Source organism: Crocodylus siamensis, chromosome 5, assembly GCF_052110815.1.
Source record: "Crocodylus siamensis isolate JL-2025a chromosome 5, ASM5211081v1, whole genome shotgun sequence".
In the NCBI taxonomy this organism is placed as follows: domain Eukaryota; kingdom Metazoa; phylum Chordata; order Crocodylia; family Crocodylidae; genus Crocodylus; species Crocodylus siamensis.
The window spans coordinates 51,345,044-51,370,005 of NC_143399.1; the positions used below are offsets into that span (position 1 = coordinate 51,345,044).

Here is a 24,962-nt window from a genome sequence, read left to right on the forward strand (position 1 = left end):
CAACTCCCTTCCTCCCTGGGGTAGTAGAACCTGTTCACAGATGGCCATTTTGGCAGCGACCCACTTGGCAAGGACCTTGTTCCAATTTTACAGAAGTTCAACTTGATCCAAATGGCAGTGGAATAACTTGTGTTCTCCCATTTAAATTTCAGACTTTGCTTAACAAAGCATTGGTCAGCTGGATGGCAATGCTGTTGAAAGCATGATTGGGTGCACCAGTAGGCCTGTTTTCTGCAATGCAAAGTGTATACTATACCAATAGCTAGAGACAACATCAACTTATTGGAGGTAAAGGTACAACTTTTGCCTAACCATGAACCAGACCACTTGAAACAACAGTGGCTATCAAGCTCTGAAGGGACGACCCCTGCATCCAAATGGCTGTGAGGGAAGCATTACGTTTCTTAAAGCTGAACTTCTGCTTTCACAGAGATACTGGATGACCCACAGGATTCGTTATAGGAATCAGCAGTTCTCCCTTGGTTCAAATGTGTGTGTGCGAGTGTGTATGTACGTATATGTATACATGGGGTGTGCATCAGGAGCTGGGAAAACGTCTGTTCACCAGGGTACCCCCAAGGGAAGACAAGGTCAAACGGTCACAAACTCTGGGAAGACCTTTTTAGACTGGACATAAGAAGAAACTTTACTGTTTCCCCAGAGCCTGGAATAGATTCCCCCCAGAAGTGGGGCAAGTACCATGCTTTCAAAAAACACTTGGATGCCTATCTTGCTGGGATCATTTGACCCCAGCTGACTTCCTGCCCCTTGGGCAGGGGGCTGGACCCGATGATCTTGCAAGGTCCCTTCCAGCCCTAATGTTTATGAAATCTATGAAATATAGGCTAGCTTGGTACAACAGATGGTAATACCATCCACCGTTACTGTTGTGATCTCTGTAAAGTGAATGGAAGGCCTCACTGCTGTTGCTAGTAGCTTGGTGTCCAGGGCTGGAGATCATAAGTATAGAGTGCATCAGAGACTTGGATGCAGTTAGAAAGGGCTTCCTGATCAAGTCTGCAAATTGCACAAAACTGGCAAGGATTGTAAACACTTTGGAAAACAGGATTAGAATTTGAAAGGGTCTTGATATATCAGAGAACTAAGCTGTAGACCACAGCATGACATTCAGAAAAGATATATGTAAGGTGCTATAAACATGGAAGAGAACTCAAATATGGGGGATAGGATTTGAGGAGGAGGGATAAGCCCATGTAGTACCACTACTGAGAAATACTGCTGAGGGTTATGGTACAAGTAAGCAGTTGTTAAAATAAATATTTTAGGCTACTTCAATAGAAATATTGTATGCAAGACATGGGAGGTGATGGTACTGCTCTGCCTGGTGCTAGTTAGGTCTCGGCTGAAATTGTGTGCAATTCTGCATATAAAATTCCACATTTTAAAAAAGCTGAGGAGAAAATGGAAGGGATCCAGAGGTGAGCGACAGTGATGATAAAGGGGTTGGAGAGCAAACTATGAGGAAAGATTGAGAGAACTCTGTATATTTAGCTTGGAGAAAGGAGATTAAGTTGCAGTTGTTAAATATATAAAGATAATCAAAAGACAGCAGTTGTTCTCCTTTACCAGAGAGGGCAGGACATGAAGCTATGGGTTTAAGCAAAGCAGATACAGATTAAGTTTTAGGAATAACTTCCTAACTGTAAAATAGTAGGACAGCTCTGCCTAGGGAAGCTGTGGAATCTCATTCTCTGGAGGCTTCCAAGGGAGACTAGATAGGCACTGTCTAGGATGGTTTGGGGATAGCACATCCTACATTTCGGTAGGGAGGTAAGTCTGTTCCAACGCTATGATTCTGTAAGAGACAAGCTCCCTTGGAGGAATTCCCAGGACAAACCAAGGGCTTTTGGGCATGGAGACTGAACCATTCTTTCAAGCCCTGATTCATGACTCCAAATGGGAGTAAAAGCTCATCATCAGTAGGCAGAGTTAGAAAGCATCTCTGTATTGTTCCAACAGCTTGTGTGGCATTCTGGAGTCTGCAGGCCTCTGCCAATGCTGCTTCTGCTGTGTAAATGCAGGATTCCAGTCTCCAGGCACAACAGCAGCACTTTTCCCAACCACCTCTTGGTGTTCACCAAGTTCTGCACTGGCCATTATCTCCTGCATTTCAAGTTTGACCAATCAATGTTGCCTCATCTGGTGGCATGTGCCGTGATAGGGCCACTGTATTCAGGCCCCAGTGGAACCCAGTGGGAATAGCTACTCCCCCAGGCAGGAATTGGGAAACAGTACCCTAGGACTGGACTTGAGAAAGATGCAGTGCAGGCCTCTGTGTTTACTCATGAGAGATGCTGGACCTGAGAGGTACTCAATCAAAAGACATGCCATCCAGGAAGACTAGCAAGTACGGCTATTCCTTGCTTAACATCGTAGTTACGTTCTTGAAAAATGCAACTTTAAGCAAAACAACGTTAAGCATATCCAATTATATCATACAAGTTACCTGCTAGCAGGCAGGGGCCAAACAATGTTATAACTGAACATTGCGGAACTTAAAACGAGTGTTGTAATGACGTAATAACGAAACAACGTTAACTGGGATGACGTTAAGTGAGGAGTACCTGGGTGGGTGAAGACCAGCTTGGCTTAGCAGAGAACTCTTCAGTAAGCTAAATCTCAAAAAGGCAGTTTATAAGTGAAAACTTGGACAAACAACTAGGGAGGAGTATAAAAGCATTGCTCCGGCATGCAGGGAAGAAGTCAGAAAGGCCAAAGTGCAATTGGAGTTATAGCTAACAAGGATTGTGAAAGGTAACAAGAAGGGTTTCTACAAGTATGTCAGTAACAAGAGGAAGATAAGGGAAAGTGTGGATCCCTTACTGAATGGAGGAGGCAACTAGTGACAGAGGATGCAGAAAAGGCTAAAGTACTCAATGCCTTTTTCACCTCAGCCTTCATAGGCAAGGTCAGCTCCCAAGCTACTGCACTGGGCAGCACAGTTTGGGGAGAAGGTGAGCAGCAAATTGTGGTGAAAGAATGGGTTAGGGACTATTTAGAAAAGCAGGACATATACAAGTCCATGTTAGTGGTGACAGATGACAGAACAAGGAGCAATGGACTCAAGCTGATGACCTTTCTCACAAGGAGGGCAGTAAAACACTGGAATGGATTACCGAGAGAGGTGGTGGAATTCTCCATCCTTGGAGGTTTTTAAGACCTGGCTAGACAAATCATCCTACCCAAGGCTTTAGCTGAGGATGGTCCTGCTCTGAGCAGTGGGTTGAACTAAATGACCTTCTGATATCCCATCAACCCTAATTTTCTATGATTCTATGATCCTCAGCATGTGTGAAATGAAGCCAAGAGGATGTCATTTTGCTGGCTACTCTGGTTCCCAACTGTCACTGGTAACGGTGATGGTGGCAGAGCAGAGCAGTGCTCTGGGAGTCTGAAAGACAGGCTTAACCACAGCTGGAGGGGACTCCCACCCCTTGGTCAAGGGAGGGCGAAGAGGGACAGCAGTATTAAGGCATTTGTTATGTGTAGGTTAGTGGCAAACCTTTTGTTCCTGTGATCTGTTTTTTTCTCATAAGCACAAACAGTGACCTCTGCCCTTTGGCTCCTGCTGTTTAATTCAAGGTCATTCACTAATATGATTGCAGCCCTACATGCTCTAATCATGGCTGAGGTACGTGATCATGCATCTAACAGTACCTTGCTGGCTGGCTCAGCTTTGTCTTAATGCTTTTTTGAGCTGGCTAGCTGCCAGAGAGAGGTGTTCTCATGACCAGTAAAACAGCCTGCAAAAGCTTAAGACATTTGAAAACAGATTCACTGAGACCTGCAGTTGAAACCAGGGAAGCATAGGAAGACCATCCTTTTTTAATGTGAATCTCCTCACTGGTCCTGGCTGGTGATATGTTTTCCCCTCTCAATGAGTCAAAGGCTTATGAAGCCTGCCATCCCTTCCCAAACCAATGAGGCTGAAGACTAAATTATCTCATCTTCCTTAAGTGTCTGTAAGTGAAACTAAATTGACCTAAGTAATTGGCAATGAAGCGTCTTCTGCTTGCCCCTTATTTTCCTTCTGGACACATTTTCTGCGACAGTTAAGCTGTCCAACTCTTCAGCCAAACAGGAAAAAGAAAGAGGCAAGTGTTCAGTGAGTCTTCAGTTTGCTTTAATACTGTGGAAAGATGAAAAAATCTTTTACATAATTGTAACATGATTCCAACAGCAGAAGTAGGAAATGCTTGTTGATACATTTCAGATTAACCCATTTACTTAGATAGCCACTGCAGCTCACTTTCCCTTTCAAATGAAGTGTTTTTCACAGGCTCTGTAATATTGCCCATTGTCTTTCATCTCCAAAAGCTACTACCAAGCTGTGGCTTATTGCATTTTGTTTCATGGGAACAGTTGCCATGGATCACCATGCTGTTTTCCACAGGAATAGACCTGCTGTCAATCCCCAGTTGATAATTCAGGGAGGGCAGGCAGGACTGAGAGCTGGCATAGAACAGCTGTTACAACACCGCAGCACGTTGGTCACAAGTGCTAGAAGAACATGTGCACCGCTGCACAGTGTAACACATCACCCACAGAGTCAGCAGTAAGCTGTCCAGAATGTTTTGCCTTCTATTGCACAGCTGTCCCCATGTGTCTAGACCTAGCCATTCCTTAATGATTCCTGCTTCTTAAAACAGTAGAAGGGAAAGTGCTTTTTATCCACCTGAATTTGTTACCTATTTAAAGGACTGTGACAATGTCAGTTCCGTGTTAATCCCTAGAGTAGTTTACAACTTCACTTTGGAATAAAACTGACTTCTTGCATACCTACTAGCTTGTGTTCCATGTCCCGTGGATGGCTACTGAGCACTGGCATCGTGCTGGAAACCCATTGCTAGCAAGTCAGCACAGCACCTAGGCAGAGATCCTCCTTACCCCGCAGCAAGAATTCCACAGCAATGTTTCACTCCTGCCTGGGCCACTCCCCAGGCAGCAAGCAGATCATTCATTCCTCTGACAGCAGGCCAAAACTCATCTGCACCATAAAGAACCATGGAACCTCATTCACTTTCCATTTAACATGGAGCTGAGAAGCATGCTCAGTGCCCACACCTCAGCCCCTTCCAGGCCTATGGAGAGAACAACTTTAGGAGCAGGGTAAAGCAAATGTCACCCAACCAACATGAGCCTGTTCCATTAGAACTGGGTGGCCAGATGCCTTCTCTGTCACCTTGAAAAGAAAATCAAGGCTTGGCAGTCTGTTATTGCAACCTTGTTCCCTTACCAAGGACACTTAACGCAACATTAAAGGAAAGTGACTTCTGTGTTTTTCAAATTCAGACTTCTACAAAACCCCAAGATACATCTGGCCAGGTGAGGGCTCTGCACACTGCCCTTCTGAGCTGTCAGCATGGAGAGGAGCCAGGGCACCCAAACGGAACAAGCAGCTGCTGCTCTGTGGCAGCATTAGCAGAAAACGTCCCTGCTACATTTGAACAATGGAGCAGTGTTTTGAGGCGGAGGACAGCTGTGTCAAAATACATGGCAACAGAGGGGGCAGCTCCCTGTTGTGCATTGCACTGCAACAACTGTAGCTGAGGCAGGGAGGAGAAGTTAGGCAACAAGTTTTCTAGATCTTTGCCATTCTAGCCTGTTGTAGGGAGAGTGCCTTGATACTGTTTGGGGTAAGGACTTCTTTCTCTGAAAATAAATTCACAAGCTCTTCCATGGTGTAGAACAAACAGAGCAGTTGTCCCCATGGCTTTGTGACTCCTCTCCCAAAAATGCAGTTTGAAACCATGCACACAGAGCTGGTTAGCACAGTCATATCTGTCATATGCATTAGGATTTAGCTGGTTCCTCGGCTATCACTGGGATAAGGAGTTTGTTGGAAGGCAAAGAGAAAACTGATTGTAATCTCTTATTAGAACACTCTGGATGATAGCAAACTTCAGTATTCTCAATTTTATGAAGTTATTTAATGATGAGTCTGACATTAGGACTCTGCAACCACCACTGTATTTAAATGCACTAGCCTTGACAGTTGTGGTCTTATTGTAGAAGTCTCTCTCAGCTTAACTCGCACAAAGATTTAGGAGCTGGATCTGTGTCTTCCATATTCCTAAATTTGGTACAAGAACTAGCTGTGTTGTGGAAGAATCATAGAAAATTAAGGTTGGAAGGGATCTCGGGAAGTCTAGTACAACCAACCCCCTGCTCAAAACGGGACCATCCCCAACTACAGCATTTCTCCCAGGGCTTTGTTGGGCTGGACCTTACAAGCTTCCAAGGATGGAGATTCCACCACTTCTCTAGGTAACCGATCCCAGTGCTTCACCACCCTCCTCGTGAGAGCTTTTCCTATCCAACCTAAACCTCCCTTGCTGCAGCTTGAGGCCATTGCTCATTATCCTGTCCTCTGTCACCCCTGAGAACAGTATAGCTTCAGCAGAAGTCTGCTTCAAACTGACAAATAGCTAGACTTCTTTCTAGGATTGAAGTTTATCTCCCTCACAACTCGCCTGATTTTTCTTGTATTGCACCTCTGGAATACAGAGCCTCTCCCCTCTCCAAGCTGTTTTGTTTTTACATTTAAAAAAAAAAAAATCAAGCCCAGACTTCCTTGCTCCTTCTTGAAGCTGATGAAACATGCACAAAAACAGAACTGCTGCTGCAGGCAAGTTAAGATCTGTTCCTCCTCCCATCCTAAAGGCTAAAGCAAGGTTTAACCTTGTGGGAGGTGCTTTCAATATCAACAAGGGAAGATCTACTTCTCAAAGGATGAGAAGAGCTCTTTTCATGCTGTGTGGTGCTCTGCTATCCAGGAGCAAGAAGCCACACTACATTTGTCTCCTTCCAAATAGTAAATGGGTCCATAGTAAACCAGTGCCTAGAGGAAGCAATTCCCAAAAAAGCATGTCCTGCCAAGCTTTTATCAATGGAGCTGTATACTGCCCTCTTTTAAAGTTTAGATGCTAACAGAAGATTCTAACATAGCTGAATACTCAAACAGGATGATGGTTCTCTGAGCACTGGGGGTGCTTTTATGAAGTTATCTTTCTCTGGAATGACAGGCCAGAAGCTTCTTTGGGATGAGACTACAAAAAGGCAAGCTACAGTCATGAAAGCAAAGGTGGTAGAAGTGATGCAAAGTTTCAGAAAACTTCAGCAACACTCAAACTCCTAGGCCCATTTCAAATCCTGTGACAGGCACCACCCAAACACAGATACAGCACGGGTTGCATTCAGCACTGAAGGCATGTGCTTGCATTTAATGGTATGTTCAAGTGGGCAGCTAGTACTACCTTTCAAAGGACTATCTGAAGGAAAAGGGATGAACTGGGGAGGGGGAGGGCAAGGGACATGCTCATCAGGTCATAGGAAGCAAAGTTTGCCTTTGTCTTTGAGAGTAGAACAAATCGGTCTATAAGCAGAGTAGGACACTAAAAACTGTTTTTTGACAGCCTGCGACTAACCTGAGGAAAGTGGGAGAGAAGCCCATTTTTGTTTACAGCAATGACTAACTACATCTCACTTCCCAGCACTCAGGACATGCTACAGTGATACTTGGCAGATATGGATGGCCACGAGCCTTCAATTGATGTACCCCAGTTGAAGCCAGAACTAATGCAACTCCAACAAGCTCTCTGCTCTACCTGTAGAGGATAACATAAAACAAATGTCATTGTCCCAGACTGAAAGCTAGGACAAACAGAAGGTTGGGGACTACTACAGTGCAGTGCCTCTTCCAGTGTAAATGCTGCTAGAACAGACTCATGGGAGTTCAGTAGGTCTTTGGAACTGAGACAGAATGACAACTTCTACAGTGTGAAAACAGCACACCACCAGCCACTTGACTGCAAGTTAAGCAAGACTCTTTGGCGATCAACAGTAAGGAGGAGTTGAAAAGCTCCTGCAGCTCCCCCAACTTGTTCTTCTATGGCATCAAGCAGTCTAACTGCCCACCATTTCTAGTACAGCTCAGCAGGAGGCTCAATGACTTCAAACTGTCCAGAACTGACAAACCAAGATTAAGTCCCCACATCATTCATTTGAACCCAAGTGTCCTGGGATCTCAGTGGAATTTTATGAATGCTACTTTTGGAGCAGGTTCATTCAAGCTGGAACTATGTTCTTCAATTTTGAGAAGCAGATTGCTAGGCCTGAACAATCACCTAAAATTTATTTTTTATCCTCATTTTGTATTTCTAGCAAGGTTAAAAAAAGAAGCCCCAAAGCTTAGCCATTTAAGTATTTCCTCTTGCATTATTCATTACACCACCACAATCCATTACTAGATATTAAATGAAGGAGCAACACAATAAAACATTTACCAGGAGAAAAGGATGGGAGACACTCAATGTAGTAACAAGCAGTAATAAAGATATGCTCCAGCACACGAGCTTTTATTGGCTTGGCTTCTGGTTATTTGTTGCTTAATTTCCTTTAGTCTAAAAGCAGTTTTTCAAGACTCATTAAAAATCATTCTTGGAGAACATGGAAAAGGACACTTTTAAAACACTGTAAGCAACTGAGGTGTGCAACTCCTAGTTAAGACCTATTTCCACATTCTCATACAACCACCTTGTACCAAACCAGCCTTGAAAATACAGCACCAGGCAGTGAAACATATGCCGAGTCTTCCTCTCCCTACTGAATTCAAATGGCTCCTCTGGTTCTTAGTCTAGAAATAAGGTTTATGACTTCAGTGTCTAAAGTTAAGTCAAGTCAATTCACAGGACAGTTCCAAATATAATACAAAAATAACAGGTTAATATATTTTCACAGCAGCAGTGAGCACTTGAACCAAGATCTCTTTTGTCACAGCAACACTGAAATGCAGTGTGTTGAAGGATACAGTTGCCAGGTCCACAGATTTAGTCCCAATTATGATTAATAGGAGTTCCACAGTAAGCTTCCTGGCTGTCCATGACTGAACATTTGCCCTTTCCAGAGGTGTTAAACACAAGCACGATTATATAACTGAGTCTGATCTAACTTCCAAGAGGTACAGTAAAATATTATAATGCAATGTAATTTAATCACGAAAAACTAAACCAAGGGAAGCCAGTAAAAGGGTGATCTTGCAAGTGACAAAGAACCATGTCGCAAAGAACCTTAAAAGAGAGGCAGGGATAAATAACTGCCCCATTAAGCCTATGCATTTTTACCCTTATGTGTAGCAGACTGTAATCATCAAGTTAAGGTACAGTTAGGCACTGCTGCTTCCCAGTTTGACCATTCAGAAGTCAACAGTCCAGCCCTACTTTCCATGCTCTTTATAATTTAAGTGGTTTGTGTACAAACTCAGTTTCCTTTAAATAGGTGAGCTACTATGAGGCACAATACTGCAGTGAAGAATGTTTAGCTTGTTAAACACAAAAACAGATTTTAATCTGGGGGGCTCATTGATACTGAAATTTGAGTTAAGATTCTAGGGAAAAAGTCACTGTTTTTTTGGAAGCACCATGAAATTGTTGCCAGTCTATTGTGTATAGGCACTAATTCACACACCCAGTTTAAAAAGAAAAAAGAACCAAACAAACAATAGTGTTAATCATTTCTAGAGATATTTAGGTCTGAGAAGGTAGAAGGAACTTAATCCCCACTCCCCACCCCTTATTTTTCTTTCATCAGTTTTATAGCCCAAAAGTGCTATATGGTTTTCTGTCCAAAAAGGCCAGGTCAAATAATTCTAGATAAAATTCTGGTATTACTATTCACCCGTATTTTTAAATAAGTGACTCACTGAGTGTAAAGTGAGAAAATTATATGAAACAGGACTAAACTGGTAAGCAATTCAAAGCTAACAAAGGACTGGGAATATTGAACAAAAGTCTGACTTGACTTTTGAGTTTCTTGGTGTTTGGTTTATGTCAACAACTCTCAAAATATACTGAGTCAATAAATGTTTTAAGACATTCTATTTACGTACGTGTTAACATACATTCAGGCCATAATCTACTCTGATACATATACACAATTGACGTAGGGGGAGTGACACACATTTAAGGAGAGAATATGGCCCTAATAATTTTTAAAATCTTTAAAGTTTATTTCTCAAACACCACAAGTTAAAAAAGAAAAGAAAAAGAGAATCTCTTGCCGAAAGGAAAGCAGCTTTTAAAGGAAGCAGTTACTCAGGTATACAAGGGCAAAAATAGCATCAGGCAAAGAGTTTTTCGAGGCTTGTATAACCAAGAAAACTTAAAAGAAGAAAAGGGAAAAAAAAAAAGCTTTTAAAAAAGTTCAGCTGCAGACTAGAGTGTATTTACCAACTTTTAGCTTGCAGTGCATGAAAACAGAAAATTAAAGCTCTGGAGTTTAACCGCAGCTGCCTCAAGTACAGCAATACAATGTTTGTAGAGTTCACATACATGTCATGTATAAGACTGCTGAGATGTCTTGCAAGCTTATGTTTTGCTCAAGATTCATCCTAGCATATTAGAGTTCAATGGATTTCACTGTGTGAAGTCACATTTATCTTACTGATAGAAGACCACTCTAATGTACAGGGCCAATAGCCCTTGCCTGCACTGGTCCCCCACTTGCTAATTATAGACTTGATTTGCACTGGATTTCATTTCAGCAATGATAAGACACTGCTCCCCTTACAGTAACCCCTTAATGCTCAAAAGCCTCCTGCTCCCAATACAGTATTTTCAGAAGCAAAGTATGTATGAACCACTGGGAAGGCAGTCTACCTCTGCACATCTTTTTATGGCCCTGTGTCAGTGTGAAGATAGTCAGAACAAGAATGAATGCATTTACTGACACTGGTACTCCTAGGCCTGCCTTCCTTCTTACTGACCAACTGCTTAGCTTAGAAGTGCTTCACAGTTAGCTGGTGATGGGTTCCATAACCAATGAAACAACTTCTTAAGGAACCATTGTTCTATTTCTGAACCTGACAAGAATGGCATTTGATAAGGGGATGGAGGAGCATGTAGTACTTTAGGATGGCTTCCAAACTTCACACCTGCAACAGAGAGAAGTACTAAGCAGTAAACTCCTTCCAAACCGCCTTATTCTAAAGTCCAAAGCTAGTCCCCTGCATCCAGGATGGGGATCCTATTATCCAAAGAGCAGCATCTCTCAGGTGCAGAAGAATTTTAGGCCTCCATCTTCCCCCTCAGGCAAGTCAAGAAGGCTTAAAATGAGACAATGAAGGGGCTTGCAAGAGTCAGGCCACAGGTGTTAGTCCACAGAACACAACAGTAGCATCCGGATGCAAGTTCTCATGACAGGAATCTCTGTGGGTGGACGGAAACAGAAACCGAGTCTCATTTCCCCATTTTTTTAAGAGGGGAAAAAGTGTTCAAGAGAGGTCAGTCCATCACAGCACAAAAAACAGGATAAGCACCACCAGTAAGATAACAAAGAGAACGATAATAGCGCACCACTGCCGTCGATCTGGAAGAAGAAAAGAGGAAATGCATTAGTTTTCTCCTTTTATGAGGCAGCAGAAAAAAAGGTTGTTTTCCCACTGCATTGCTAGGATCCCATTTCAAGCTAGAAGAAAGCCATAAGAATAAAAAAGGACCTGAGGTCTGATGAAAGATTTCAGAAATGCATTAGCCGTAATTCAGCTACACACTCCTCGGGAGAAACCCAAGAACTGGATTTTTTTCCTCAGAAATGTTGGTATGACCCATAATGAAGGCATCACCAACGTATTACACAAGACAGCTGTCAGAAATCTCCTACCTGCTAAGCACTTTGTGTCACCTATGCTGTGCCCTGTACTGCTTTAGGAAGCTTTTAGAAGAGGTCCTACTGCCAAAGCAAGGGAGTAACAAACTTTTAGAGATGTGTTAGCCAGCAGGAAAGTAAAACTTACACTGCTTCTGTAAGATCTCAAGAGCCTCTCAATCCTGTTTAAGGAAGAAAAGAGACCATTCCCCTAACGATCAGCAATACTCATTTCTAACTTTCCTCTTTGTCAGAGAGTTTAGGCAAGATATGGGAAACCCTGAATGATCACTATGTATGAAGATTAAACGAGAGCTATGACTTTCCCAGTTATTAGAGGAAAATGGGACAGAGTCTTGGGGTATGTCCATACTAGTCACAAAAGTAACCAGTGTAGGGATGCCCAAGCTAGTTTAGGTACTGGAAGCAGTCCTGCCATAGCAGCTTAATGTTAAATTGGATAGTTTATTTAATTTCTCAGCCCACGTAGGTTAACCCACACTGAGCTTAATGTCACCACAGCTGAACAGCTATCAGTTCCTGAGCTACCTATTTTAAAACAATTGCAGCTACTAAAGTCACTACTATGTATAGAAGCCCTTAAATAAACAGAATATGTAGGTAAAGGAGACATGGGTGGCTTGAAGCCCACCTTAGAATACAAGGCAATGGTTTTATTATGTGGTGTGTTTTTAAAAGGCTGAAGGCAAAACTTTTACTGTTGGTGAGTCCACCCTTACCACTTCTGCAATGACTAAGATCCTATTATTGGTACAATTCCACCAATACTTACAGTGTTGGAAGCTGTAGGGTGAAAAGGGTCATTTTTCGCTGCTCATCTAATCCTGCTTACACTGCGTTTTATAGTTTCCACTGTTGTTTCAGAAAGCAAAGCTACACTCCTGGAGAAAGATCTCAAACTTGCTAGAACTAGAGCCCTTGTGATCCAGTGGAAAGCTATATCACACACAAGCCATCTTTTCTGAATTTGCCTCAAATCTTTCATAGCAATTGAAAAAAATTACAATGCTCTTTGCAGGGACAAGTGAGCCCAGTTCCATGTTTGCCAAGTGTCTATACTGCCAAAGTCCTATGTCATTTGCCAGCTGCGTATAGTGGTCACCAACAGGACCAAATGCTGAATTAATCTAACCATTTGGTTTTGGACGCGATTTGTAGAGGGCCTTTTCACCCTACGAATCTGTGCTGCTTAATGCCATCAACAGACAGTGACCTGTAAAATACCATAATACCTGTTTGAAAGATCAGGAAGTACTGATCTTTTGCTAGAGTCTTCCCCAAAGCAGCATCTCGTTAAATAAGTTAGCATCTGAATCTGGCATGCCAGTAGTACTTTTCTCCTTTTTGACCCAGGTAATATACCCACTACTTTTAAAGACATACCAAAGCAACCCAAGAAAGGCAAGATAATACATATTGGAAGGCAATTAAAGAACACAGCTTATTAATGGGAACTGATGACTGAGACTTCCTGAAAGTCATAAGACAGCCCATATAACCATACTTCCTGTTGTTGCCACTCTTGGCATCCTGTCAGGTCTGAGACCTACCGAATTCAATAGAGAGCCTTATAATAGCTTTTCACATGAGCTACACCTCTTCACCAGACAGCACCGTCTTTCATCACTTAGTTGATGGGAAGAGCTGATTTATCAGGGTGTTCTAATGCTAAGTGTAAAACTATGAGTTGAACTAAGCTGCTGCTTTAGGTTATTTTATTCTGCTAACTGTGGCAAAGGCAAGAGACATGCCTGATATTGACTTGGTTTCTTTTTTCAGCTGCTCCTGCTTTTTAAAGCCACTCAGTTCATATCATTCAGGGTGATAATCTCACCAACTGAGTGAATGCCTGAAGCATCCAAGGCTAAGGCAAATGCTAAGTTTGAGTTCACTAATGTTGAAGGTTTGAATAAGGGCCATGCTTGATTTTTGGTTTTGTCCACAATGGAAGCTCAAAACGAAGCCACAGACAGGGAACATGTTTTGGCCGGCTTTACTGTGGGTTTAGAACAAGTCACTTGTTTACACTGAATTGCAACTGTTTAATACAAATTACATAACTTTAGCTATATCCTTAGCAAACATGTATTAAAACTGTAGAGTGGGATAATGGAAGAGAAGCTTGCTGTAGTCTTCATAAGGCAGATTTTTTTATCATGCAGACAGTCCCAAACACCACGTAACATACTAAAGAGACACAGACCTAGCACGAACTACATCTTGCCAGGTTTTAGGCTCAAATCATATAACACTGCTTTCCTTTAACTATTTACCCAGTCGAAGACCTGCTTCTTCCATGTTCTGCATCAAACATGCAATAGAATGCTAACCATTGGTCCAAGTGAGAAAGCAAACACATTTCAGACCCAAGATCAATTTAACTTGAATTTCCTGTTTAAAAAAAAAAAAGCCACAAAAACAAAGCTTATTTCCAGTACCTACCGCTGGTCATGTGAGAGACTTTTGCAAGCTTCTTCATAACATTATCAAGCCTTGAGTGTGTGCTTTCTAACTCATGAGAGAAGTCATCCAACATCCTGAGGACAGAGGAAAGGTAAGCTGTGTCAAGCAGATTAGCTAGTGAGGTGTCTCAAGCAGTTCTCAGCATGCTTACAAAACTGCTAAATGCCTACACAAATAGAACCCAAGCACCTTGGCAAAATGAAGCCTGTTCTATGGTTTCTTGATAGTATCAAAGCAAAAAACTGCTCAATCAGCAGTTTTATTTTGATGGTAAATGAGGACTCATTGTGTTACAGTGATTTCCCTCGTGTGTGGAGTCAATATACAGGCAGGTCATATGATCTCTAAGTTGTGCAGCAGGTTTTAACTCACATTAAGAAAGAAGTTTATAATTCAAAATTAGTAGAACATGTTTAGACTTAAATGATATTTGAACCTCAGTCAGTTTTACTATTACAAAACTGTGGCACCAAAACTAAAAGCTTCATGTAGGTAACATATCAGGAGAAAATGTGATTTTGAATGGTTTTTGAGAGGGTTTTTAATTTCACAAATTACTAATCCACTTCTTCCAGGTAGCAACACTAACAGATCGTAAAACCTTTTATCACTGACAAAAATTCAGTCAGACAAAAAAGCACACCTTGAAAGGCAGATATTTTAAAACTTCCTTGACAAGTTTAAAAGAGGACTTCAGGTATCCATGTTGTAGCTATATTGGTCTATAGGCAAAAAGGAATCAAAACTTGTGGTACAGGTGATATCTTTTATTAGACCAGCTAGATTTTTGCAAAAAAAATTATTTAATTGCAAGTTTTGAGGCACAAACACCCTTCTTCAGGCATAGACAAAAACATTGAAAAGGTTCTCCGTGGTAGAAATGAAAGTTCATATTTCATAGCTCAAAGAGGACTTCAATCCCTTTCACTCCATCTACCCCACACTTTTTGCTGTTTGCAAAATCCTATTGCTTATAAAAATTTCTGGCATCCTGCTTGCCATTTTGTCAGCTACTTTTTTTTTAATGGAACACAAGCCAACAAAGCTCTTCCTCATTTGCACACTTTTCCTTATTGATGATATAACTAAAAGTTATGAAAACACTGTGTATTTGTGTTCTGTACAACAACACAAACACAGTGAGAGGTTCCACGTGAAAATCATATTGGAGTTTTCTGAATGCATTAAAGAAACCACCACCCTTTATAATCCAGGACACTCCCTCCCTTCCAATGTTACCAAGATGGGAAGCTTTTAAACATAAGCCACAGTTTTGAAAAAGTCTCACTGCAATTGAAAGACTGTGCAACATAACAAGACATTTTGCTTTACTATATCATTGCAAAGAATACAGACTGGGAAAGAAGACATCTAAATGTATATGTAAATATAATGATGAAAAGTACTGCAGTAAGCAATCCTTTAACTGTTTGTGTGGGTGAGACTTATTTTTAGCCCTGACTATGAATAAGAGTTGTGTTGCTATTTGGACTGTCTGTTCCAAAACCACATTCACCAGTGATACATAGTTTTTCCTCTCTACTGGTCAGTGACATAATTACAGATTAATGTTACCACAGCGTGTTGACCTGCAAAGAAGTAATCAAAGGTGTTGTTTAATTATGTTTGACGGTGTCCCTCTTCAATTGTATATTACTGCCTGAGAGTACAGAATATGACTTAAAGGGGTTAAAAACAGAGCAGAGAAAGTAAAACTGACAGATAACGATCAGCCTCAAGGTAATTAAGCTAACAATTGCTGGATGCCTCTGGACTAGTACTCTCCACAAGACTAAGTCTGAAATCAAAGGAGGCCTAAACTTTCAAAGACTGTCTAAAAAGGGTAGGGGATTTGGGTGAAGTAGGAGAAGCTGCCCACGGTGTTCAGCAAAAGGCTGAGTTTCTGCAAGAGTAGAACAAGGAGCATGTCATCTCTCCCAATTCAAATGATGAATGAGCCAGGCTTACCTAAGCTATGGACAGAGGTGTTAGGCTTAGCTAACGGAACATGTGGGATTTCTCTCTCATATCCTGGTACTGCATACTGTGTAACTTTTGGGTGAAAGTATGTATAAAGGATTCAATGTTTTATTTGTTTGCAGCTCCTAAAACAATCCCTTGAAAGGTTCAATTGTGTTTAGAGGTCACATGTGTCACTCCATGGGGTCTAAGCCAGGTCCTGATCTGAGAGTGAAGTATGGAGTTCTGCTTCTGGAGAGGTAAACACCTGACACTTAACCCCCTGCAGATGTGCACTTGGCGAAATCCTGAGAAGGAAGAACAACATAGCTAATCAGGTGATTATAACATCATATTTCCAAAAACTCCTTCAGCTTTGTTTCTCAGCACTTACACTGCTTGTTCCTCCAGCTCCCCACCAATGCGCTGAGACATGTTCTTCAGCACCCCAATGCTGCCAGAGACCAGCTCCAACTGCTCATCCTGCTGCTCCACAATCAACTGATGCCAAAGAATGGAAACAAGCAATTAAAAACCTGCGTGTGACTGCTTCAGAGCCCAATGCACAGACAGCTGGCAGGAGAGCAGGCATCTTCAAACAGCAGAGTTTAGAGACAGAATGCCCGCGCTTCCAAGAGCAATCCTGACATGGCTCTGCTCTAAAAAATAACTGCAAAAGGTTGACAGGATTTTCTATGGTGTCTTAAGAAGTCCCTATCAAGTGTTCTCACTTTACAAAACAAATATAAGAACTATTGTAATGGATCAGACAAAAGACCCATCTAGCCCAGCACCCTGTCTCCAATAGTAGTAGCAGATACCATCCATCTTTTTTTCCTCTTAGGCCTACACTCAGGCTGGGCTCAGTCAAGGTAGGTTCTTTCTATTTTTGTGCACCACTAGCAGGAACGTTCTGTAGGCAGACCCTCAGTGACACCTGTGCAACTCTATTGCTTTCAGTGGGCATGACTAGAATTCTGCAGAAATGCTGAGGTGTACATCATGGAACAGAACCCAGACACCTCTCAGCTATGCTGGCTCTGCAGTGCTAATGTAAGTAAAAAAGGCCATAAAAGCTTTCATCGTTTAAAACAAGCACATATGATTCTAAATACACCAAAGAAAAAGGTCTATTGCTGAAGATGCTGTATTAATCACTTTCAGTCCATAGCCACACTAAGTTCTGGATTTACCTTAGTTCCCTCCTCCCAAATCAACTGTTCTTTATTAGGTCACTAGGTAAGGATAGGTATGTAGTTGGGATTACTCAACAACCAGAAAAGTTGGTTTTTCAGGAGAAGCTTTAATGCAACATTTGCTACCACTAGAAAGTAATTTCTTTTAAGTGCCTATGCTTGGATAGAACACTGTATGTACATGTACACTTGGATGCTGTCCAGGATATTCTCTAAATGAGATTCAAACAGTCCACGTAAACCATCTCACAATGGATCCCAGCAGAGCTGATGATTCAGATTTTCTATTGTATCAAATGCATTGTCAGAAGAGAGAGAGGCACATGCAACTCTTACAAACAGCCTGTTTAATCCATTTTGATGAAGACTGGTGTGAAGCACATCAGAGTTATGACCTCTACTGAATCCTCATCTAATTCAGCATTCTGTGGTCAAAACAGCAGCCAGACTTATGAGAGATACTGACTTGTCTAGATCAAAGCTTTAACACTCACCAGTGGATTTCTGACTGCATGTTTCTATCGCAGAAAAATCACAATAAGCCTAAGCCTGCCTGATTTTAGAGGACAATTCAAAATCTCCCTCCCCTTACCCCTTCACCTCCAACACTTTTTTTAGTGAGCTAAAAACATACATAAAGACAAAAGTAAATGGAGACTAAGGTTAAGCTTGAATTAATATAAGGTGCAACACTAGTTGGTGCAAGGATATTAGTGACAAGAAATAAGTCTTTATCTTAAACATACAAAAGAAAAGCCAATGTTGCAAAATAAATAAATAAAAATAAAATCAAATGAATCTAGGGATCTGATGAATTAAAGGTCAGTTAGCTTTTTCAGATGGGAGGGGAAAATCTGGAATTCCCCTCGCAATGTTTTTATGCTTAAGGATTTCAACAATTTTTGTGCTTACGTGCTATAGCTTCCAGATTATACCTTAGCTGCCTTTAGCACAAGGTTAGACACTCAAACCCCAAGTTTTAAAATCCCAATACAAAAAAAATGAATCAAGTAGATAAGCACTTAAAGCATAGGTTTATGACAGGTTCTAGGCAAGCTAGCTTGAAAAGTGGAGCCTCAACTCACAGAGCACTGAAGGTGGCTCCTACCTTAGCTTTTGGCTATTGCTGCTAGCCCTGCCACCTCCTTTACATTCAGTCAGCCAGGGGATCCACAGACTGCAGGAAGTACTGTACCTGCTGTTGAGCCTGCTGCTCCTCAATGAAGTGCGAGTTTGCTAATTGCTGCTCTCGATCCAAACGGCTATATTTATCTGATCCAGACCTCCAACTCTGGCTTGTACTTTCTCCCAGGAGTGCCTATAAAGACACACAAGGATCATAAACAAGATACTTCATTATTGTATAACAGACTTAAGGATTAGAGCTGCCCTCCTCCTTACCAGACTTCCAAAATTTCAGTTAATTCTGACACGAGTAATAAATCTGCTGAAGATTCAGATGTGCATCTGCTGTATGAAGTGATTTATGCATGCAGACATTTCACTAGAGGCAGCTCTAGAGGTCAACTCTGCAACTCCTCTCTCTCCTGTCAGTTGGAGGTTGGTGTAAGTCATGTCCTTACAAGCAAAGAGAACTTGATAACCACCCTTCTAATATTAATTCATTTCCAGCTACTTGTTATAAGACAACCACATCTATCCAACTAGATCAACATAGCAAAATGTGGCACTGAGTCAGGAATGCTGCAATGACAGCCCGGGACTTGGAACCCACCACTGCATGGAAGGATAAACTATGGAACCGCTCCTGCTTCAGATCCCTCCTCTAAGAAACAGGGATACTTTCCTCTTCTCTGAAGGCAATGCAAAATTGACTGATGTGTGTAAGCAGTTTTGAAAAAGACAGGGAATAATACCTTATAATATTTTCTTAAGCTTTTAAAGATAATCTAGGCAACTGTGCTTGTCAGAACAAGTATTCCCACTGACTAAAATGTCAAGAGAATTGCAGCAAACCAGACACCTTCTCAGTTTGCATATGACACCATTTTAAGACAAATGCTACAATTGCTTCTGCTGGACAGAGGGTTCCATGTTATAACATGGTATGTGGGATGTTTAAATAAGCACTCATGTTAATATTAATATAAGTTATGCATTATATTACTCAAGCAGAAGCTTAACTCTGCTTTAGCATACGTGAAGTCCCTTAACAACTTAGGTGTACTTTCATTTAATGCATAGCTTAATTCAGTAGCTGCTATAATTGATAAATCCTACTACTACTATCACAGATATCTTGAAAAATCCTTTAGCAGACAGCCTGCTACTAATTCTCACCTGCCTGTTTTTTCTTTCAGCCAATGCTTGCACGGATGAATTTGACATCTGATCCTTCATTTCCTGTTTATTTAAGGAAAAAGGTATGTGAATATCAAATTTAAAATAGCCAACATTTTAGCAAGCTAGCAAAATTGTACATAACAACTGCTTGACAAGTTTTATGGAGAACCAAAAAGCCACTTGCTTACAAACATACACATTCTGAAGAGCCTAGGAAGAACTCTGACAGTACCATTACCATTACAATTCACAGTTGCATTATTGCTAGAGAAGGTGTTAATGAACCATACAAACACTTGTAATTTGTTATAGCATATATTAGTTATTTACTGCCAGTTGTGCCTCTCCATAATCTCCACTGCCTCAAGTGAAAGTGATGAAAACAATATAATTTCCATAAATGAAATGAACAGAAAAAAAATCAGGATATTAGGGTTCGACTTTTGGAACTCCAATTTAGTCCCAATTGCCTATAATTATTGTGCCTCTGACAAACCAACGTTGGTTCCTTTTTCTTTACTACAAAACAGGCATAAATAAATTTACTATGCTGTGGGGTTGGAGTGCATACTGGCTTTAACTAATGCTGACAAGGCACCCCGAGGTCTTTAGATGAAATCAGATTATAAACAAATGCGGAAGTTACATATTCAGAGCAGTCAACATTGAGAGTAATTCTACCATGCACATATAATGGTTTAAATAAGATTATATAATTATACACTGGCACAAAGACCTGATGTTACCAGAAGAATCAGGTGTGTTCTTGTTTCAGACCATGACTTATCAGAGGCAGGTAGTAAAGTTACTTCAAAAGCACTGGAACCACCCAAAAGAATTACTTTCAGAAGTTAAAAAAAAACCCCAAAATTCCAGTAAGTCTTAGAAATACTAGAGCTGTACAAGTAACCATGTACATTAAAATGCTTAATTAGCATTAAAAATAAGACATTGCTCAACTTATGTATTCCACTTATGTTTGCAAATGTCCTTGAGCTGGGTTATTTTCATGTTAGTGTCAACAGATTGCAGTCTGGACAAGAGAAGCATACTGTAGGCGTGCTGATCTTCTCATAAGGTAAGAGGACTATTCCACACAAGCATGTGTCTGTTACCTTGGCTGGCACAGTTTCAGGATTAGTTCCCTAGACAGCAGGCTGCTAACCTTAAGGATTATAGCTAGGCCAGAGCACTGTAAATAGGAAAAGAATTCTGCTCTCAACTAGAAAGAAAAGCAAAGTAGTATTTAACTATCAACAAAGAACCATGTTAAGACAAGCAAAAACTGAGTTGAAATACTGAACCCAGGAGGAAAAAAAATTCAAGTTCAATTTTGTAACTTGGCATTTAGTTATAAGATGTGACCATGCTGGTGAACCCTACAGCAGTTTCCTTCACTTTGATTACCTTCAGCTTGTTAAAATCTCCCTTCATCACATGAATTCTTCTTACCCATTTAGCCATAAGTACCTGAACTTTTCCTCAAAATTACAGTACTTACACTATAGTTAGGACTGAAAGTATTTCTATTCCAACCTTGCTTTCCCTTTAAAACTTTCTGACACTGTCACCTTGTAGATCAAAATTTTCCAAGTTCTCTGTGCTCAAAAGGTGATATTTAGAAACAATTTATTTTTTGTTCAGACTCCTAAATAACACTCTCTCTTCCCACCCAACCCACCCCTACCACCCTTTCTCTCTCACCTTCACCAGGTTACAAATAAAACTAATGACTTCTTTATTGAACACCTGAGGGCAGGAAGTTGATATTGTCATGTAAAAAGCAAGAAGTGCCTTTGGACAGTTTAATGAAAGCTGGTTTTGAGTCTGAAAAAGGTTGCAATTCAAATATGCACCATGCAATTGTTATGTTTTTCTTAATGTTCAAAGCAAGATCTAGTTTCCTCTCCTTAAGGTAGTAAAGACAGTTACATTTGTTCTTCATCTATACTTCTTTCAGTATTCAGTCACTTCATTATAAGTTTAAACCAGGGGCAAGCAATTATTTTGGGTGGAGGGCTGCTTATTGAGTTTTGGCAAGCCATCAAGGGCTGCATGACAGGCAGCCAGGGGCAGATAAATATAAATTTTCTAAATTTTCTAGGGGCCCAGTGGGCCAAATAGAATGGCCTGGCAGGCCACATCCAACCCCCGGGCCACATTTTGCCTGATTTAGACCCTTGAAGCACCTGGAAGTGAAGAAAGCCAACAATAACATGCAACCAGCCTCTTAGCAAGCTGCAAATAAGTGCATCATGGACCAGTTAAGGAATCCCTATGGCAGGGATTATGGTGAAGAGAGGCAGAGAATGATCAGGCAACTATTTGATACTAGACTAAGCTAGAGACTGTGTTACTGTAGATGCTGCCTTCCAAATAGTAAGCCCAAGTCTCTTACCCGGACCACCTGCCGTGTGCTTGTGATGAAAGCTTTCCTTATACCCAGCTCTGTTGCATCAAGGTTGAATTTCCGAGGATTTGCTTCAACAATGCGTTAATGACAAGTCAAGGAAACATTACTGAACCAGCAGTCAGCAATCAGGCAGATATCCTGGCTACCTGAAAGGTACTACCCAAGTGCTATAATTAATAAAGTTAACAGGACCAAGATTTGGTTAGTTAAGCAAACCAGGTGCATGATTTTCCTAACAGTTCTTACATCCTGCCATTTGTGTACCAATATAAAGAGCCCACTGGAATTTTTTGGCTTGCCCAATTGGCACAGCGTAGCACTTTAAGAAATTGTTTATTTTAATCCTTTTTCAACTCTCTTTTCTGGAGCTCAGTGTAACAGAGGACTGATTGCCTCCGGTTAACATTTATCCCACAGAAGGAGCCTTTCAGAACAGGGCATCTAATTTTTAACTATATGTTACTGACGAAGAGGGAGAAACGAGATGTAAAAAAAAAGTTACTTAAAGGAAAAGCTGGCATGTCACCGACTCCACTGTCTAAATCAGTGGTTCTTAACCTTTTTTGTACTAGGACCTATTTGTAAACACTGATGGCCAGTCCCAACGCAGTGCCCCTCAATCCTGACCAAATGTCCTGCCGTCCCAGCCCCCAGTGTGTGGGGGCAGGGCAGGGCCCACACAGCCCCTCGCAGGCTGGAACTCTGCCAGCTTGCGAGGGAAAAGCCGCCATTTTCCAAGTTGTTCTCCTTTAAAGGATAATCCATTTTTAAAGTCTGTTGATCCATTTTTGTTTGAAACCCTTTCATATTCTTGCAACCCACTTTTGGGTCACAATCCATGGATTGAGAAATTCTGGTCTAAACCCAACAATGATATCTTATGAAAACAGCAGCTTCTGAAAGAATTTTATAGCATACAATGCATATTTTCCAAGAAATGGAATTACTCTTTAGAAGCCATCCTCATCCTTCAGGTAGAAATGACACAAGGCCATATCTAAACTGTAACAGGCCCATATAAAGGATATTAATAGTTTCATCCAAGTCTTCCAGGTCCCATTCAATGCTCCGCAGGTTGTTCCTGAGCTCATTAGTTGTCCAGTCAATTTCTTCTCTTGTGGCTATAGAAGGGTCTTGCAGGAGCTCCGTCCATCTCTGGAACAACCCCTGAGCAGTATTCACTGCTTTTTGGACCTCCCTGAAATCAAGATGATCAACAAAAATACTAATGACTCGACTAAACAGAAAAACACTGTAGTACAGCTCTAACAGAATCATTCCACTACTGCTGTAACAGACTGATTCTCCATGTAGACAAGCCCTGAGGCAGCAAGTGTTTTTCACCATTTTGGATTTAAAGTTCTTTGTATTAATGACCTCCTCTCAAGCATCCTCCTTTCAACCTGCTTGATTTTCTCTTTAAACTATCACATAAGCAGAGATAAGTTGGGTTGGAAGGGACCTCAAGGGTCATCTAGTCCAACCCCTTGCTCAAGGCAGGATTCCCTCCAAACACTGCTTACTAGATAATCAGTATCTTGTCTTGTCTTCTACCCCAATAGAAACTGTGACAGAATTTCATAAGAGAAAGGCAGTGACAGTTATGGAAAGGATCCACCTCTTCCACCTACTGCTGCTATTAAAAGAGAAGTTTAACATTTCCCAGACAGTTACACTGCTTTTTCAGTACTCTTCTGTGGATGGAGGAACCCACACTACTCTATAACAAACAGACATTTTGCATTTCTATAGCATCTTTCATTCCAGAACCAACAAGGATTTGGCAGTATTGGCACGTTTCATACCGTAACTTCCTATGCACGTTCTCCACTACAACGATGTTTTGCTACTTCCTAATCATGAATAAGAATTGCAGGAACTGTCCCTACAGAATTTCTGCATGGACCAACTGTGTTCAGTTTGGGTCTGCTTATTTAATTTTTCTTTTTTTTTTGTAATTTACAATATTTATTTAGCTGTTTGCTTAATAAACTCAACTGCTTTACTGCTCCACCAAGTGTCATAGAGAAGTGCTTTCAAATGTTAGCATGGGAATGCATGCTGCTGAAAGCACTGAACATTACAGTTTTTCTCTGGGATTAGAGTGCAAATAGCAAATATCTACCCATAAACATGATTATCTGCATAAGTAAATACTGCTGTCTTATTCCCAAGGAATATTCTTTCAAATGAATGGAAAATTGGGATGTGAGATTTATACACAAGAGGCATGTTAGCAAGCTTTTCAGGTCTTATGATCAGCTGTAAAAAGGTTGCCCCATGTTTAAGGGTTGCACATAACATGCAGATATGTTTAAAGATGTGGGGACTTCTTTGACAGGTAGTGGCTGGACTTCACTAATAGAAGCTTAGAGTTGATCAGCTGTGTCCTCAGCTTGTGGCCACAAAGGAGATGAATGCGGGCCAGTTAGAAGGGCTGTGTCCTGCTTTGGGGTACCCCAGCCCTCAGTTTTCTGTCAAGGGCAGGTCTCTCATTTCCTCTGTTACATTGTCTTTCCTCCCTCCTCTGTTGGTGCTTCTCATACTACACCAAAGCAGAAAATACAACGAGGTTGTTCTTAGAATCCTAGGAAATTAAGAGCTGGAGGGACCTCACCAAGCTGTCCAGCCCTGCCCCTGCTCAGGCCGACTCCTGGCCAGCCCCTTCCAGGCAGCACTGGAGGACAGGAACTCGCTGCCTGGGCCCGCTCTGTTCCCCCAGCCCCCTTAGAGACACCACGGAGCCGGCTGCAGCCCGGCTCGGGGAACGCGGCCGGGTGGGAGCTGCTCCGGCCGCCGCCAGGGCCGGCAACCTGTTCACGGCCGCCCGGCCCCTCCTGCGGGCTCTCCCACCCAACAGCCGTCCCCGGGCCGGGCCCCGCCTCACGCTACCCCCGCACAGGCAGCCCAGAGCTAGGAGCGTCCGCCCCGCCCCCGCAGGG

The 24,962-nt window shown here is 41.6% G+C and overlaps 1 protein-coding gene and 1 long non-coding RNA gene across 4 annotated transcripts in view; one reads left to right on the top strand and one right to left on the bottom strand.

The window, feature by feature from the left end:
- STX6 (syntaxin 6) overlaps positions 1-24,962 on the bottom strand; it is a 31,725-nt gene that overhangs the window by 6,587 nt on the left and 176 nt on the right. Inside the window, exons 2-8 of one of the 3 annotated variants that reach the window (XM_090047861.1) lie at positions 23,049-23,218; positions 22,006-22,100; positions 19,605-19,667; positions 18,499-18,621; positions 16,502-16,608; positions 14,128-14,222; positions 10,004-11,385 (exon numbers count right to left, since the gene is read on the bottom strand). In XM_090047861.1, coding sequence (XP_089903987.1) covers positions 11,309-11,385; positions 14,128-14,222; positions 16,502-16,608; positions 18,499-18,621; positions 19,605-19,667; positions 22,006-22,100; positions 23,049-23,218 — 730 coding nt within the window. In that variant the 3' untranslated portion in view covers positions 10,004-11,308. Of the gene's footprint in view, positions 1-10,003; positions 11,386-14,127; positions 14,223-14,263; positions 16,416-16,501; positions 16,609-18,498; positions 18,622-19,604; positions 19,668-22,005; positions 22,101-23,048; positions 23,219-24,962 lie in introns of those variants that run through there. The other 2 variants (XM_090047859.1, XM_090047862.1) reach the window with 2 other exon arrangements.
- On the top strand, positions 18,938-24,952 carry LOC149864094 (uncharacterized). Its single transcript, XR_016442400.1, has 3 exons — positions 18,938-19,687; positions 20,624-20,685; positions 23,583-24,952. It is a non-coding gene; the product is annotated as an uncharacterized LOC149864094 (long non-coding RNA).